The sequence below is a fragment of the Nicotiana attenuata genome, chromosome 12 (assembly GCF_001879085.1).
Source record: "Nicotiana attenuata strain UT chromosome 12, NIATTr2, whole genome shotgun sequence".
Lineage (NCBI taxonomy): Eukaryota > Viridiplantae > Streptophyta > Magnoliopsida > Solanales > Solanaceae > Nicotiana > Nicotiana attenuata.
Window position 1 is genome coordinate 32,588,299 of NC_032000.1, and position 17,813 is coordinate 32,606,111.

At 35.8% G+C, this 17,813-nt stretch overlaps 1 protein-coding gene across 1 annotated transcript; it reads left to right on the plus strand.

Annotated features, from left to right (window-relative positions):
* On the plus strand, positions 3,848–13,615 carry LOC109235530 (glucosidase 2 subunit beta-like). Its single transcript, XM_019401682.1, has 15 exons — positions 3,848–4,179; positions 5,558–5,680; positions 5,785–5,880; positions 8,093–8,332; positions 8,900–9,090; positions 9,771–9,866; positions 11,075–11,390; positions 11,471–11,575; positions 11,655–11,756; positions 11,839–11,896; positions 12,007–12,075; positions 12,567–12,654; positions 12,780–12,841; positions 12,936–12,987; positions 13,114–13,615. The coding sequence occupies exons 1-15, from the start codon at positions 4,074–4,076 to the stop codon at positions 13,174–13,176; spliced, it is 1,767 nt and encodes a 588-aa protein (XP_019257227.1). The 5' UTR covers positions 3,848–4,073; the 3' UTR covers positions 13,177–13,615.

Sequence of the window (17,813 nt, forward strand, 5' to 3'; positions counted from 1 at the left end):
TGCCAACAATAATCCACAAATTATTTTACAACTTGAGCCAACGCTCTTCAATGTTCAATTACCAAAATTACTTCCACAAGACTTGTTCAACAATAGAAATATCACATAAGGCATGAACAATATAAAACGGAGTCATATTAATCATAGAATAAGACTCACGGGCATGCTTGACACCAATGTATAGGTACTCATCACCATGCCTATACATCGTACTCAACAAGTAACACGTAGCAAATAGGACACAACTCATAATCCCTCAAGTTAAGGTTACACCAAACACTTACCTCGATGCCACGAATACAGTTCAAGCCTCAACTACCGCTTTACCTCTTGATTCCACCACCAATTCGCTTGTATCTAGCCACAAGTTACTTAACTATATCAATAAATGCTAAATGAATCAATTCTAATGCATGAAAATAGGTTTTCCAAAGTTTTCCCAAAAAGTCAAAAATCGATCCGGGCCCACAGGGTCAAAACCCGAGGTTCAAACCAAAACCCGATTACTCATTCACACACTCAAATATATATATATATATTTTTTGAAATCGGACCTCAAATCGAGGTCCAAATTCCCAAAATCCAAAAATTCTAAGTTCTACCCAAAACACCCAATTCTCCATGAAAACCCTTGATTTTGAGTTGAATTCATATAAAAAGATGGACTAGATTGAAAGAAATGAGTTAGAAATGACTTACAATTGATTTGGAAGAGTAGTTGTCTTTGAAAAATCGCACAAAGGTGTGTAAGTTTTGAGAAGGTTTGAAAAATGGCTGAAAATGCGTCTAAGTCTCTATTAACTGGTCTCTGATGTTGCAACTGCGACCAGGGTTCGCAATTGCGAACCCCTTCAGAAGTCTGTTTTCTTCGCATTTGCGAAGAGGTTGTCGCATTTGCGACCATTCAAAATTCTTGAGGGTTTCGCATTTGCAAGGCATATGTCGCATTTTCGACTCTGGCCCTCCGCATTTGCGATCTAATGGTCGCATTTGCGATCAAGGCCTGCCCAGGCCATCTTCGCATTTGCAAGCTCGCATTTGCGAAGCCTGCAGACCTGTAACATACCAGCAATTTCTTAAGTTCAAATTTCACTCCGTGGCCTATACAAAAATCACCCGAGCCCTCGGGGCTCCAAATCAAACATGCACACATGTCCAAAAATATCATACAGACTTGCTCGTGTGATCAAATCATCAAAATAACATCAATAACTATGAATTTAGCATCAAAATCAAAGAAAAATCTCATGAACTCCTAAGTTCAAATTTTAACAACCGAAGGTCCGATTCACGTCATTTCAAGTCCATTTCTTACCAAATTTTACAGGCTTGACTTAAATACCATATAAGACCTGTACTGGGCTCCGAAATAAAAATATGGGCCCGATACCATCAAATTCAATTACATTCAAATTTCTAGAAACTCTAAGAATTTCAGTTAAATAATTTTCTTCAAAAATTTATTTCTCGGGCTTGGACCTTGGAATTCGATTCTGGGCATACGCCCAAGTCCTATATTTTTCTACAGACCCTCGGGACCGTCAAATCACGGGTCCGAGCCTGTTTACCCAAAATGTTGGCCGAAGTCAACCTAAATTCATTTTAAAAGCAAAATTTATTATTTTTCACAGATTTTCACATAATGGCTTTCTAGATACACGTCCGGACTTCGTACGTAAATCGAGATGAGATAAAAAGGAGGTTTTAAGGCCTCGGAACACAGAATTTATTTCTAAAACAAGTGATGACCTTTAGGGTCATCACGAGTGTACTGAGTATTGAGCACGGTAAGAGTGAGACAGTGAGATTGAGTACTCTGAGAGTGTGAGTATATGAGTTCATCACTGAGAGGCATTTCATTTGACATACGTACTTGAGATATATGCATAGAGATGCATTTCCTTTGCTGCTTGATTTTGGTGACATTCATGATTTTACATGTATCTTGATATGTAGGCATAGAGATGTACTTTCCTCATGCCTTCTGAAAATGAAACATTTACTTAAAGAAAAGTTTTTGGGAAAAATTACAGTTTTCAAACGCACTCATATGTTTGACGATTTAGGTAAAGGATTTGAGTTTTCACTGATATACCTGAAAAGTGGAATTGTTTTTCGAAAAAACTATGCAAAGGCTGAACATTTGATCTCTGAGCTACTTCCTTGTTTACTTGTTTTACACTGTTATGAACTGCTATTGGTTATTGGTGTTGGACTCGACATATGTTTCAGCTCGTCACTATTTTCAACCTAAAGTTAGATTTGTTACTTATTGAGTACATGGGGTCGGTTGTACTCATACTACACTTTTTACACAACGTGCAGACTTCGGATGCCGATATTGCTGTGCATGGCGGGAGCTGAATTTGAAGGTGTACCTGCGTCCCTGTTGTAGCTGCCTCTTGTTCATGGTAACCTTAGTTTTGTAAAACTCTGTTTATGTACTTTTCAAACAGAAGATGTATTTTCTTCATATCAACTTTTTAAACTCTATTCTTAGAAGCTCATGATTTGTACTTTCATTCCTTGGGGAAATGTATAAGATGCAGATAATTTCTTTTGATTAATTGCCTTATTGAATATTATTAGAATTGGATAGTATAGTTGGCTTACCAAGTAGGTTGGGTTAGGTGCCATCACGACTAGTGAATTTTGGGCCGTTACACTATTTACTCCATGAACCAAAAAGGCTATGCTATTAACCCTCTTAACAACTTGTTTGGATAGTCATTACATATTGTCTTGTATCGTATAAATATAATAATTATTTTAATTGTTATTTCAATTTTACTATATCATATTAATATATCTGTTGTTACGTATAAACAAAAAGTGCCACTTTATGTGACCACTAATTTGGTATGATCATGTTGTTACCATATTTTTTTTTCTCTCATCCTGCCCATTCTTATTAGTAAATAATTATATTTTATCTATCCTATTTTTTATATGATAATTACATCTTGTATCCTACTTTTAAAAAATAATGTCGTAAGTTTATTCTTCATATTATTGGGTATGCGATATTATAAAATAATGACAGATGATATAATCTATTCAAATATTATATTAATTAAAATATACACTATAATATAATGTAGTAAAAATACAACACATTAGGAAACAATATGAAACAACCATTCAAACAAGCGTTATAGCTTGTTCGGCCAAGTTTCTTAAGAGGCCAAAAGTGCTTTTTTTTCTTCTTTTCCAAAAGCACTTTTTTTCCTAACTTGAGGTGTTTGGCCAAGCTTTTTTGGGGGAAAAAAGTGCTTTTGGGAAGAAGCAGAAACAGTTTCTGAGAAATAGAAAACTAAAATATCCTTAACAAAATATAATACATACAAAAATAACTGTTAAACCTAATATTTAGGATATTAATGTATAAGTATTCTTCTTATTTTTAGGATAACTTTCTAATATGTAGTGACTTTAGGGGTGAATACTTTTATATTTGTCGAATGAATTTTAATATATTTAACTTATATTAAAAGAATTAAGTACTTTTTAATTTTATTTTCATATTTTACTTATATAAAATAAAAAAATTTAATTATTGCCTATAATAATAAATTTTAGAGATTATTTATTTGCTTATGATATTAATTATTAAGTAAATATATTCATGTCCTTATTTGTAATCTGATACTTAAAAGCACTTTTTGAAAAGCTTGGCCAAATATAAATTATTGCTCAAAAGTACTTGTTAGAGTGATTAGCCAAACACATGCTGCTTCTCTTCCAAAGTACTTTTAAAACCCATTTAAATTTCACAAAAATGAGAACCAAAACGACAGCGTTTAGTTCTACCAATGGGCACCACAGCGTTAGAAACTGGAAAATGTTGTGATTGGGCTGTACACACTGCAATTCACACTGTATTAGCTCCTTCCACATTGCCAAATATAGAAACAAAATTTCCCCCACAGCCTTTTTACTCAATTTTTCTTTCAGATTGAATTTCCAAATTAAGTATTTATCAAAAGTGCAAATTTGATCCTTACTAGTATTATTTACTTTGAATTGTATATAAAAGAAAAAAAGCAGCTCAAAATTGTATTACTATTATTCAGATGGAGAGACGAGCAGTGCCACTCTTGTTGTTAATGTGTTATGCTCTTTGTTTAGCTTTGATTGATAGATCGGAATCTCTTCACTCCAACGGAATTTCCCCTCAAGGTATTTAAAAAATAAAATATTTTATGGGTTTCGCTCTTTATATGCACATTTCATTATTTTTTTTTCCAACTTTTTGTTAGGATTTTAGTGATTTTTATTGCTGTATAGAGACGATTTGCTGTTACTGCATTTGCATTTTTGTTATGTCAATTTGGTGAATTTTCATTTTTTGGGATTTTAGTAATGTTTTGTTAAGGCAATAGCATTTTTATATGCCCATTTCGTGATTGTTCATTTTAGTTTTAGGGATTTTAGAAAAGCTTTATTGCATTGTACACAAGATTTTCTGCTATGGCATTTGCAGTTTTGATATGAGTTTAAGTTCTATTGCATTGACAGTTTGAGAAATATTTATGCAATCAAATCTCTTATTAGGTAAATACGAGTAAATTTCTTGATAAACATTAATTAGTAATCTGGTAAAATGTTGGGACCTGCAATCATAGGTTAAAATTCACTAATAGTAGAAAAAAATCTTTATATTGTTAGTGTACAACAACAACAATAACAACAACAACCCAGTATAATCTCACAAGAGGGGTTTGGGGAGGGTAGTGTGTACGCAGACATGAGCATATCAAAAGAATTTACGTTATATTGTTAGTGTATATAACGTAAATTCTTTTGATATGCCCATGTCTTGATCTCATGTATATGATAACTTGGTAGTCTTCTTAGTGGAAAGCAATATATTCTGTTTATGTACTTTTGCACTTGACATGTCCATTTGGCGATTTTGTTCAAGTTTTTGGATTTTAGTAGCAGTTCTTTGTTGGCTATGATAAACAAAGTCTACTCTTTATGAATTTTGGAGTTTGTATGCCATTTGTGATTTTTAATTTTTGCTGGGAAATGGTAATTATTGCTGTATTCATTTGACATGCCTATTTAATGAGATTATAGTACTGGTTATAGCTCCGCGTGAATAGAAGTTTCTTTGACAAATGAAATGCCCATTTTGTGATATCGTTTTCTTATGTGGAGATTGTTGTCATTTGTATTGCCTTGTTGGAAGATCTTTGCGTTCGATATGTCCCTTTCTTGATATCATGGACTTTGAGATTTTGATGTTTTCTTTGGTGTTGATTTTGCATTTGTTGTGCTCATTTCGTGTTTTTTTCCCCAGGTTTTAGTAACTCTTACTGCTGCATAAGCAAAGTTTTCAGCATTTGATTTGGCCATTTCTTAATTTCATGTTTCTTTCTTGTGGAGATACTGATAGCTTTGCTTAGTGAATAAACCAAATGTTTTGTTTATGGATTTTGCATTTGATTTGCCCGTTTGATCTCGGTCTTTCAAGATTTTTAGATAAAAATTACTTATGCTTTTGGCATTTACATTTGCATTTGAGATGAAAATGATTTGTTTGTGATTGCAGATGAGAATTACTACAAGGGTTTGTCTTCGGGTGCTATAAAATGTAAAGATGGATCAAAGAAATTCACCAAGGATCAGCTTAATGATGATTTTTGTGACTGCCCAGATGGTTCCGATGAGCCAGGTTTGGATTTAAGTGACTAAATGGTTTTAAGATCTGGTTTTGGTTTAACAGTTTCTTTTCTTCGCTATAATGTGTGTGTTTGATTTTGAGACTTGGGTTTGCAGGGACCTCAGCATGCCCCAATGGAAAATTTTATTGCAAAAATGCAGGACATATTCCTCTTTCAATATACTCGTCAAGGGTTAATGATCGCATTTGTGGTATGAATCCTCGTGTTCTAGCCTTTCTGTAGTATTTGATCAGCATCAAAGTGCTTAGTGTGGTCCGCAGCTGTATGATTTTATTCTTTGTCTAACTAAGCAGATATGTGAATGACATGTATTGCACTGCATATACTGGCTATTGTCATTATCATCTGTGTGTGTTGGACATTTGAGTTGAGGAGAAGCTATTATTTGCGAAGTTTGATTCCTGAAGAATTTATTATCAGCATTGACGCTTACTTCTGTGCATCCTTTTCTCACAGGTCATTGTTTATTAATTAGCTGAATATCTACCCCTACCCCCTTGTTTGAAATGTTGGTTAATTGGTGACCTTTACTTCAAATGGCATAATAATGTGTAAAATCAAAAATATAATTGTTAATTAGCTCTAGTTGTCCAAAAAGTATTTGTGTTATAGCTCAAAGCTCCTCTATGAACATAGGTGGTCCTATGCTTGGAGAAGAAGGGTTACTGGACACCGTTAACTTTGGCAAAAGTTCTGAATATTTAAGTGTATATATATAGAAAACGGTCATATATTTTGTTTGGAACCTAAGATGAAAAGTCCGATGGGCACACTGGTTGAGCAGTTTGCTCATGTGCCCCTCTACCTCCAAATCTTGGGGCCGCCTCTGTCTATGAAAAATATTTGCTCTTAATATGGATAAAGCTTGACCTGTTCATAGCACCTGTTTGTGTTCTATTATATGAAAACGAGGAGCATACCCAACTTTATTGCTCTCTTACTCAATGAAAGCAAGGATTATTATCTGGGAAAGGCTACAAATGCATGTTATGATTTAAATTCCTAATTGAAAAGATGGATAGAAAAAGCATATATCAACTTGGGCTACATTTACAAAGTATAGTACAATGGCAGATGAAAACGAGGAAAATTAGTCTCTTATTGTCCCCCCTTATACGCCTAGAGTAACTCTAGTCCTGATAATGGTTTGTTGTTGATAAGTTGAGCCTGATAATGGTTTCCTTAAACGCGTTCCTTTACCCTATGAAACTGGTATTGAGAGTCCCATTCTACCTCTTGGTCTTTCACTATCTTTTTTTACTGGTCTTAGTGTTTGGGGTTGGGCCTGGAAGGTCTTTTAATGCCTTCCTTTTTATTTGATTGACTACTTCATTGTAATTAACTGACCTATTTTACAGTTATGAATCATGAGGAGCCTTTATGAAGACAAATCATTTTCCTCTTGGATTCACGAATCTAAATTCATGAGAAAATAAGGTCAATTATTTTCTTTTACTTTCTTGTTTACCAGCCATCCAAAAAGAAAACAAAATCACTCTACTCTGTTTTCTGTTCCAGTTTCTCTCATTCTAGTTCCCTTCATTTCTCTTCCTTTTGCTAGTTCTGAAATGTAGACAACAACAACAACAACAACATACCCAGTAAAATCCCACTAGCGGAGGTCTGAAATGTGGAATAAATCGAAATTTAGGTCCACTGCAGTAGCAGTCCAAAGCAACTCATATTTCTAGTTTCAGTTCTGCTGCACTAACTATCCCTCAAAAATAAACAAATAAAAAGTGCACCACCACATCGCTTTTTAAAATTAAGCCAAAGATATCTGTTGTACACATATTTTCTGAAGATTTAAGATTTCAATTGATCATCATCATGCATATCGTTATCCATAAAAGGTGGGCAAAAGGTTCTGTACATAAGGGGGTGATTGGATGCTTGTCGAATGAAAGGCATACATACCTCGAGGATGCTAATAGGTTGATATGCCATATTCTTTGCCAGATTATGTGTGCCATGCTTATGTAAAGAACGCCATTTATTTCCAAAGCACTATGAAGAACTGATCTATGAGGGATTTACGGATTGGGGAGAAGCCATTTACTCTTCTATTCTTGTATTTGTTATGATAAGGAGATTACTTTTATGAGGCTTAACGCGCATATTGTCACTAACTCTTCCGTAAAATTTAGCCCTGTCATCTCTCTTTTCCTTTGTAGATAATTTTTTCTTGCCTCTGGTCTTCACTTGCCAGTCTCATTGTGTTGGTGAAGTCATATCTATCTATATTTCTTATGGTTTCCATGAAGCATTTGCATACAATTTGTCAAATATCTGAATGGCTATGGTTTAATATCCAAATGGGGAATCTCATGTATGCTGCTGCTGTTTTTGACTTTCGAATTCTCCTATTAAGTATTAACAACCTTAATGGCACAATTGAGCAGATTGCTGTGATGGGAGTGACGAGTATGATGGCAAAACCAAGTGCCCAAATACGTGCTGGGAGGCTGGCAAAGTAGCTAGAGAAAAACTGAATAAAAAGATTGCTACATGTCAGGAAGGTGTGACTCTTAGAAACAAGGAGGTTGAAGAAGCTAAGCTGGCAATTGCGAAAGAGGAAACTGAACTATCCAAGTTGAAAAATGAGAAGAAGATACTTAAAGAGTTGGTTGAGCAGCTTAAGGGTAACTTTCTCTTCTCCACTTAACGTGGACTGTTCTATGAGAGGATTATTGTGTCTACTCTAGAGAAGGACCTCTTTGAACACCTGTAGAAGTGGTTCCACGTAATGTCTATCATTTCTATGTTATGGTATAAATGAAGCAAGAATAGATAACAAAGGATACAGAATTTTATTGATAAATTCCAAATTATGATAGGGACCGAAAGGGTTTGAAGTGAATAAGATACTGAAAAACATAAAAAAATTAGATGGTTTTGAATATTACAAGTTACCTTACGTTAAGCTAGAACCAGTTATGGTAATTATATATCTTTCTTTATAGTTTTTATCTAGAATCTTACATTTTGCAATAACATGCTTACTGTTATGCTCAAACAGACCTTCTAGATGAATTATTGTTTATATGTATCCCTTTCACCTCTTGTTAATCATTTTTACAAAGTGATGTCTTGTAGTATGAAATATTTCAGTCACTAAGAGGTGTTTTCCCCTTGCAAGGTGAGAGCTTATGAGCAGTTGAATAATTTGCTTCTTTAAATTTCTCTTACATTTACTTCTCTTCATATAGAGCGCAAGGAACAAATAGAGAAGGCTGAGGAGGAAGAACGGTTAAAGAGAGAAAAAGAAGAGAAGGATCAAAAGGAATCTGAAGATGCTAAAGTAGAGACAACTAAATCTGAGGAAAAAACTGAAGTTCAAGAAGATGCTGTGAAGAACCACGTCCGCGATAAGATTGGCCTACTCAACGGCTCTCCATCTGTACGGTTAATTGTTTTATGTTGAGAGTTCTTTCTAAAAAAATGTTTGTATGTTAAGAGATTTCACCTAATTAAAAGATGTCAACACATATAGGTTGCGATCTACATTGACCGGCATTTTTCCATCTTTAGGATGTCCAAACTTATTGAAACTTTTATGACTTTCAGAAATTAAAATTTTCTTTCCTAGGATTTTTTCACAGAAATGGGTCCAGAGGGAGTAATGTTACAATGTTTTTCCACACTGAGAATATGATAAACTGATCTTGACAAAGGGGCATATCAGCAGAATTACCCAAATAAGAAGAATACAATCATCAACAAACTGTAATTGATGTAGGAGGATATTACTTACATACTTCATGTTCCTGTTAGATGTTACCCCCTCCTCCTCTGGGGGTAGTTAATTGCTCACAGAGTGAATAAGAGGATAGGAAGAAAGTTCAGTTAACTTTGAGTGAATAAATATTGTTAGGCTCTTTCATTCATTTACCTATTCCTCTCTATGTAAATATCCTCTTAGCTTTTGTCTCTCTTTAAGATCCTCAAGGAGTCTGGTTGTAGTTAATGCTCTTGATCTTACTGGAGAACAGTGTTCTCTGCAATCTACCAATTATCATTGTAAAATCATCTTGTATCGTATATGTTGCTTGTTCTGGTACTTATTTCATATTTTGTTAGGATGTGGTAGAATGCCCTGACGAAGATATGGACAAAATCGAGCATGAAGATCAGTCCCACAAGGATGAAGTTGAGCAGGTTCCTGAGGATTCTCAGGTTTGTCAAAAGCTCCTTCAGATGTGATATTTCAACCTGTCTTGGTGTATGATTGATGGCTATCTAGAATTTCAACTTAAGAAAAATGTCTTCTTATCACATGCATGCATACTCCTTCCATACAGCCAAAATTGCGCTCAGTGTTCGTTGTTGGAAACAATAGAACTTTGGAGTTAATTGCTTTTTCCTTGTAGGACACTGCAATTTGTTGAAAAAATGAGGACTTGCACTGCCATTTAACTTGCAAGTTTAACTACCATTGAACACTTTTGCCAGTTTGTGGACATGTAATAAGTACTTAGATAAATTGAACTTTGTCCAGAATTTGGATACAGAGCCCGTGCCATTTCAGGATGGAAACCTGGCATAGTCTGCTAAATATAAAGTGCATGACTATCCATCAATTATGTTTTCTTTTGTCTAACTTTACTTACAGTGGGAAGAAACTACCGTATACAAGAAGTATACCAGAAAGTTAGAGAGCCTACACAAAGTCGATCAATTTTGTATTGGATTGCTTCTCTTTCAACTATATGATATCATGTAGTTATTACATGCATTTCGCCAGAACTGAACTCTGATTTTCCTGAATCAATTGAACATTGGTTAGGCCATTTTATGTGATGTTTGCACTACTTGATGAACAAACCTTCAATGTAAGTGCACAGATATTTAATCCACTCAAGTACGAGGAGCTTAAAACGAAATTCCTAGAAACCTGGCCAGAGAGTAAAAGGGCTACTTCAATGGACTTTTGTATGTTTGGCAAAATTGAGGTTACTGTGTGACTCAAATCTTTGGTAAAACATTCGTCAACTACCCCAATAAATATGAAGGGACGGTGAGGTGCAAAAAGATTAATCAAAATGCATGAGTTGCTTAATGTTCAAGATTGGTGGTACTTCTGCAATGTTGACCGCAGCAACATCAAATGCTCCTGGAACCTTTTCTATATGTTTCTTTGCCTTCAGCTAGTTATTGTTATATGTAGCACTACACATCCAAAAGGATAAAGATTGCGGGAATTTGATATCCTTAATTGAAAGATGAAAAGATAAGCTTTATTCTTTGGGTACTCAGCAAGGCCTAATTGACGGTTTAGGTGCTTGTATTGCTGTCCTATGTCTATTAAGTGACATGGAAATTAGTGATCAAGAAATTCATCATTTTGGTAACCTAAATTTTGTGATTTTCTTTCATATTTCCAGGAGAAAGATACTACAGAAAATACCGAATCATTGTCAAAAGAAGAGTTAGGTCGTGTTATTGGTTCTCGTTGGCTGGGAAAAAAAAGTGAGCAGGCAAATGAGGAGGTTGATGCTGGAACTAAGAGCAACTATGACAGCAATGATGAAGGACCAACTGATAGTCATGAAGAGGAATACCATGGATATGATTCGGAGGATGATGAGCACAAGTATGAAGATGACGAAACTGAGGACCCAGTTGAAGATCTTGGGGGAGAGGACCACGATTCAAGTTCTTCATACAAGGCTGAGTCTGATGATGATTCCGATTTCTCAGGTGTGCAGGATAAGAATGATATGTTGCTAACTGCTGGTATTTGACATACATATATCATTTTTCTCAATGTAATTTTGCAGATGTTACGGCCACAAGTAATCCTTCATGGATGGAGAAGATACAGCAAACAATGAAGAGCATTTTCCGCTCTGTGAATTTGTTCCAAACTCCAGTGAACATTTCTGGTATGAATAGAATTCCTGCTCTTAAACTCTTTTCAGAAAGAAATAATGAAATTATGTTTTTGGTGTTTTTCTTCCACAGATGCTGTCCATATACGCAAGGAATATGATGAGTCAAGTGCGAAGTTGTCAAAGGTCCTATCAAGGATATCTAGTTTGGAGAAAAAGCTCAAACAGGATTTTGGTAGGTATTGAATTCACGTTTCTATGTTTTTATCTGTTTTTTCTGTCCTTTTCGATATACTGACCTGTAGGTTCAATTGCAGGCCCAGAGAAGGAATTCTATTCATTCTATGGTCAATGCTTCGAGAGCAAGCAGAAAAAGTGATGAGTCTTTCATTGTCCTATTGACCTTTGTTAAGCCTATGGTTTTTTTTGCTGTGAACTATTCTTTTGTTATTTCGTCATCTATCACTGATAAATAATTGCTTCAGGTACACATACAAGATTTGTCCTTTCAAAGAAGCAACCCAGGTCGAGGGCTACAGTACAACTCGTTTGGGGTAAGCACTTCCACAGCTTAAGCATCAACATTCCTTGAATCACTCTATATATCCGAGAATGATAGTCAATTTCCTGTGAAGTTCATAAGCACTTCCACAGCCTAAGCATGTACATTCCTTGAGTCACTCTATATATCTGAGGATGATAGTCAATTTCCTGTGAAGTGGCAACCATATATGAATGTTGCTGTGAAAATCGTCACAGTTCTGGAGTCCCATGCATTGGGTTTCCTTCTTTTCTAATCTTGGTTTTAGACCCACATTCTGTGGTAGAAACGAAAAATAGGTGAATAGATATCAAGTACTAAATTGTTTACATTCGTCAGATAGCAAAAGAGACGGGTTCATATCATTTTACTTGTGGCTCCTGGAAAATGACGATGTGGGGTTGCTTTATTATGATCTTTACCTGTCCCCTGAATGCTCTAAGATTGTGACTTACCATTTTTCTCGTTCTCTTTGTTTGTTTCTTTTTATATGCTACGTCAAAGGAATTGGGATAAATTCGAGGATTCTTATAGAACCTTGCAATTCTCAAGCGGGGACAAATGCTGGAATGGGCCAGATAGAAGTTTAAAGGCAGGAATTCCCAACTTCTTTTGTTTGTGTTCTCTCAGCTGTCCTTTTGTGTTGTCCCGTAACTTCTTCAATTATAGCATTCAGCTATAAATATTCTTGTTCTTGTTCGTCTTTTTTTCGTACAGGTCAAATTAAGATGTGGCCTGAAAAATGAGTTGACTGATGTAGATGAGCCCAGCCGCTGCGAGTAAGCACTGTTTCCGATCTGTGTATATATCTTTTGCATGCTCTCTGTGTCGTGGCTTTTGTGCATTTCCATCTGACTAAGTTTGTTATGACAGATATATGGCATTTTTGTCTACCCCAGCTCTTTGTCTCGAAGGAAAGCTGAAGGTTCTCTCCTAAACCCTGTGTTAGCTACCCTAGTCTTTCATCCTATCTTTTCCCTCTTATGGTCTCGAGTCTCTCTACCTATATTATCTGTAAAACTTCTAATGGTGTAATAATGAAATGTTATAGGAGCTCCAAGATAAATTAGAGATGATGAACAAGGAACAACCTCAGAGTCATGATGAACTGTGATCTTCCGGACGAACTACGCGAGAGTGCTGCAAAGGCCTCAAGGGACACACAAGGCAACCAAGGTTAGAGTTGGGCTGTCTCAAAGAAAGAGTTTTTAGTTAATTTGCAGCAGTATCCCCTAATTTTTTTTTTTCTCTGGACGTCGCTCACGTGGTTATCAATGTTTCCAAAACATGAACTAGGCTTCCATCAAGGAATTAGAAAAGGGATGGATTGAAAGCTTTGAGGATACCATTATCCCTTTTAATGACACGTATCATTGAATTAGTTCAGATTAGTTATACTAATCTTATTCTGCGGTTGTTTAGCAAAGTGATCTAGTGAAGAAGTCTAGCCCTGGCTGTCTAAATGGGGCTAGAGATTCAAGGGATGACAATGGAAACATACAGATTTTGCAATGAGAAATATTCTATCTTAGTTATGAGTTGTGACTCTGCCATCTTGGTTTTGTTCTCTTTATTTTTTGAGAAAATGGATGGAAGCTGAAACTGCATTTAATTTCTGATCTACAAATCATAGAAACATAGATACGGTTGACGACGGAACGAAGAACGAAACTTTACGACAGCTTTTTCGTAGACGTTCACTTGCATCACATACACAAGTGCTCTCTAAACCGTGCAATAAGGTCACCCATAATATGGCGCCGGTCTTTATATGTTTTGGCCGCGTCCCTTTCCGCTCCGAAGAAGAAGATTTGGATATTTCAATCTTATGTCGTGAGGTATGTGACCTATGTTAGGTCCATAAGATACCACAGCTTTTGGTGTTATATGATTCACCTCCGAATAGTGAGTAGGTAGGTAGTGTGAGTTTTTGGGGATACACTTGAAGAAGAAGCACTTACATTGTTTGTTATTTGATTTCTGAAGTTGCAAAATTAGTAGGAGTGGGACCAATATCCCCTTTGATAAACTGCATAATGATTGTATTTACGTGAATAAGAACAAGTAACTAATATTCGGTAATTGGGTTTTCTATCAACCTAAAAAGGAGAAATCATATATTTTTGTTGTAGTTTGAAACCATTAGGAATATTAATTTAATACAAAATGCTTCTTGTATTTGCTGCTTCTGTGAGGAGGAAATATTAAACACATCTTTCTTACATGCGATAATGCTGTTACATACTGGAAAGAATTAGGCCTTAATAATCTTATTACTAATCTAAGAGGCATACAAGGCACAAAAAATTGGTTGCAATCCCTAATCAATTCTAAGGGACTAACTCTTCCATATAATATAAACCCTAAAACCTACTTGCCTATAAGTTTGTGGAATATTTGGCTAACTCGTAATAAAAATAACGTTAATCCAATAAAGGAAAAGGTTAATGTAAAACTTACAACCTACCAGGCAACTGAATTTGCATACTTCGATGGAATCCTCCTAAATAAGGAGGCTGCTAGCAAAGGAGGCTGTCTTGACCCAAGACAATCTCAAAAAGAGAGGGATTCCACTGTGTTCAAGGTGCTTTCTATGCGGGGAAATAGCCGAGACAATCAACCATCTATTCCATCACTGCACGACAACAGATCAGCTATGGAAAATCTTTATTAATCTCAGAGGTATAGCTTGGACAATGCCTAGTAAGATTACTGAAGTGCTTTTTAGCTGGGATGAAGCTGGAGCTGGAGCAAGAGACAGAGATAGATGGAGGACTGTCCCAGCATGTATTTGGTGGACAATCTGGAAAGAAAGGAATTCTAAATGTTTTGAGGACAGAAGCAACTCAGTACAGAAGATCAAACTAAACTGTGTTTTACTTTTTTGTTTCTGGTGTAAGCAGAGCTACATAGAGGACACTATGTCTATCCTAGATATTCTAGAACTTTGCTAGGACTGCATAGCAGAACTTTTCTTCTCTTTTACCTTCTTGTAAATATGGTTTCAGTACAACTTATGTACTGAGTTGATTAATATATACAAATATGTTACCATCTCAAAAAAAAAAAATCACTACAAGTTAAATACAGATGGAGCTAATGCTACAACAGTAGATGGTATTGGAGGAATGATTCGAAGCTCAAAGAGTGAATGGATCCTAGGATATGCAGGAGCTATCCAAAAAGGACCGTCATTGTCAGCAGAATTACATGCTCTAATTACAGGACTTAAATTGGTATTTTCGATATAATTTGCAACCACTAGAAGTCGAGGTGGATGCAAAAGAAGTTGTTACAATGTTACAAACTAATAATATTTCATTTGCCAATATGTTGAACGACTGCATTTACCTCCTCCACTAGCTTAACAATTCACTCGTCCAACATGCGTACAGAGAACAAAATCGTATAGCAAATCAGCTAGCAAAGGCAGGCAAATGTTTTGCAACATCTTCTGAGCCATGTGTTTACACGGCTGCACCAATTTTTGTGAAGGAAGTTTTTGAAGATGATAAAAAGCACCTTTTGGAATTAGATCTAAGGCATGCTGTTGCTCCCAAACGCACACGCAAGTATACGTGGTCGACAAGTAATATAATGATAAGTTGAGTGTCGAACCCACAAAGACTTGTGTAAACTACTCACGGAATTACTAAAATTTTTATTCAGTCCAGCTAAAATCAAAGTCCAATAATATGATTATACTATACTACGATTCTAAGTAATACTAAATTATCAAGTAACGAATTGATTGATGTGTATTCAGTAGAGACAAGTATTCCAGGGTTGTGATCGATTCACCATTCGTATTGTGTTCTAATTAACACTCCCTTTCATATAATTTACCCATGGTTTCTAATTAATCGATAATTACTCTTATAGCCTTCTCCCGAAGTACTACTCACCTATTCTCAATAGATTAACGCCTATATTCTTATGAAATCAATCTATTAAGAACGCATTAAGATTACGATATTTAATTAAGCACGGTGACTATATTCCTATCCTAACCACAAATCCGCTCGCCCTAAGGGTTAAGATCATGCTCTCTTCAATTCTTCTCTAATCTAAACATGGCTTTCCCAAGCATAACATAGTAAATAGAACCTAACTATTGGCCAGACAATTAAGCAATTAAACGAAGAATTGAAGAAACAACCATATATTGGTGAATTATAATCAAGGTCAAGCTAATATCAAACAACAATATTCATGGCTAAATCACAACCCCAGAACAATGGGTGTTAGCCACTCATGATGTAATAAAACAATTGCATGATTGTTGAATCAATTGAAAATACTAGAAAAAGATGAAGAAAACTGAGAATTCTCCACTTCCACACGATCCCGTGTGTGTTTTTACTCCAAAGTGGCATCCTTCTCTTTCTTGGTCGGCTTCCTTCGTTTAATATAGGGTTTAGGGCTTAAAATCTCATGTTTTGCACTTTGGTCCCTGAAGTTTACGCGTCCTGCCGCGGTCCTACCGCGGTTACGTCCGGACAGCGGCAGACCAACTTCAGTTCTGGTTTTGTCCCTTCGCTTGGTGCACTTTGTGGATATTGTATGATTGGCCTCCTTTTCTCCGTAATTGATCCCAAAAGTACTCCACAGACTTCTTTTATTGAATATAGCCTGCAAAGCATGAAAAACACTAATCAGAGCATTTTGTTATCACTTTTTACCGTAAAAGCTATACAAAAATGTGGTTCTTTAGGGCCTAATTATAATCTAATTTACCTATTATCACCTATCATCAACAGCCCACACTTAAACGTCGCTTGTCCTCGAGCAATTGGACAATCTAATAAACCCGCCAACTACGTACAAGTATCAATTATAGAGGAGTACTTTAACTTTTACCCACACACTATACCCTAGACTATAATCAATATCGGCACACAAGCATCAACACACAAACTTTCATATTCTTCCCGTTTAAGCATACCCAAGTAAATATTTCAATTCAATAAATTCCAACACCTATTCGTCACTGCCCAACCTCAACAATCGACTTGCAACCACTAAGCACCCTCAATTCATGCACTTACCCAACAAGAAAGTTTACAACCTTACCAATCATTCATGAGATCATGTGCCCTCACCAACAAACGAAAGAATGAGTATAAATTGGTCCACACATTCAAATATACTTTTGAATATAATTTAAGGACATCACACAATTGAACAAAATTCACCAACTCTCACAAAGAATTCATATGCATCCCGTGGTCGTACCATAAGCTTGCCCGTAGTGTATATCTCTACTAATTTAAGCTAGCCAAATCTAGGATCAATTAGGACTTTTAGGTTGTAATGTAGGCTAAGGGACGGGTAGGATATATTTAGAAATAGTGACTTACCCTCCTAAGCACTTTAATACACTACATTTACAATTCAAGCTCATATTTTTCTCAACCAACCCACTTGCCACATACAACATAGCCCTCTTTTCAATTAAGCACTTCTCTATCTTTCACTAGCACAAATCAATAAGAATTGGAGGTCTTTATTTTTTCTATATACATTCACTATCATTTTTCTTTTCTTTTCTCCACACACTCCATACAATAAAGTTTATCGGCTAGTGACCTTTAATTTCAACTTTAGTGCACCAACGGCCCCTTCCATGGTTCCACTCAAAAGATGCTCCCCAATATCTATTTACTTCTTTTAGCGACTAAGTGCCTTAGGAGGTACAGGTTCAACCAATATCAAATTAAGAACAAAATATGGGTATGGCTTGTAATGTGG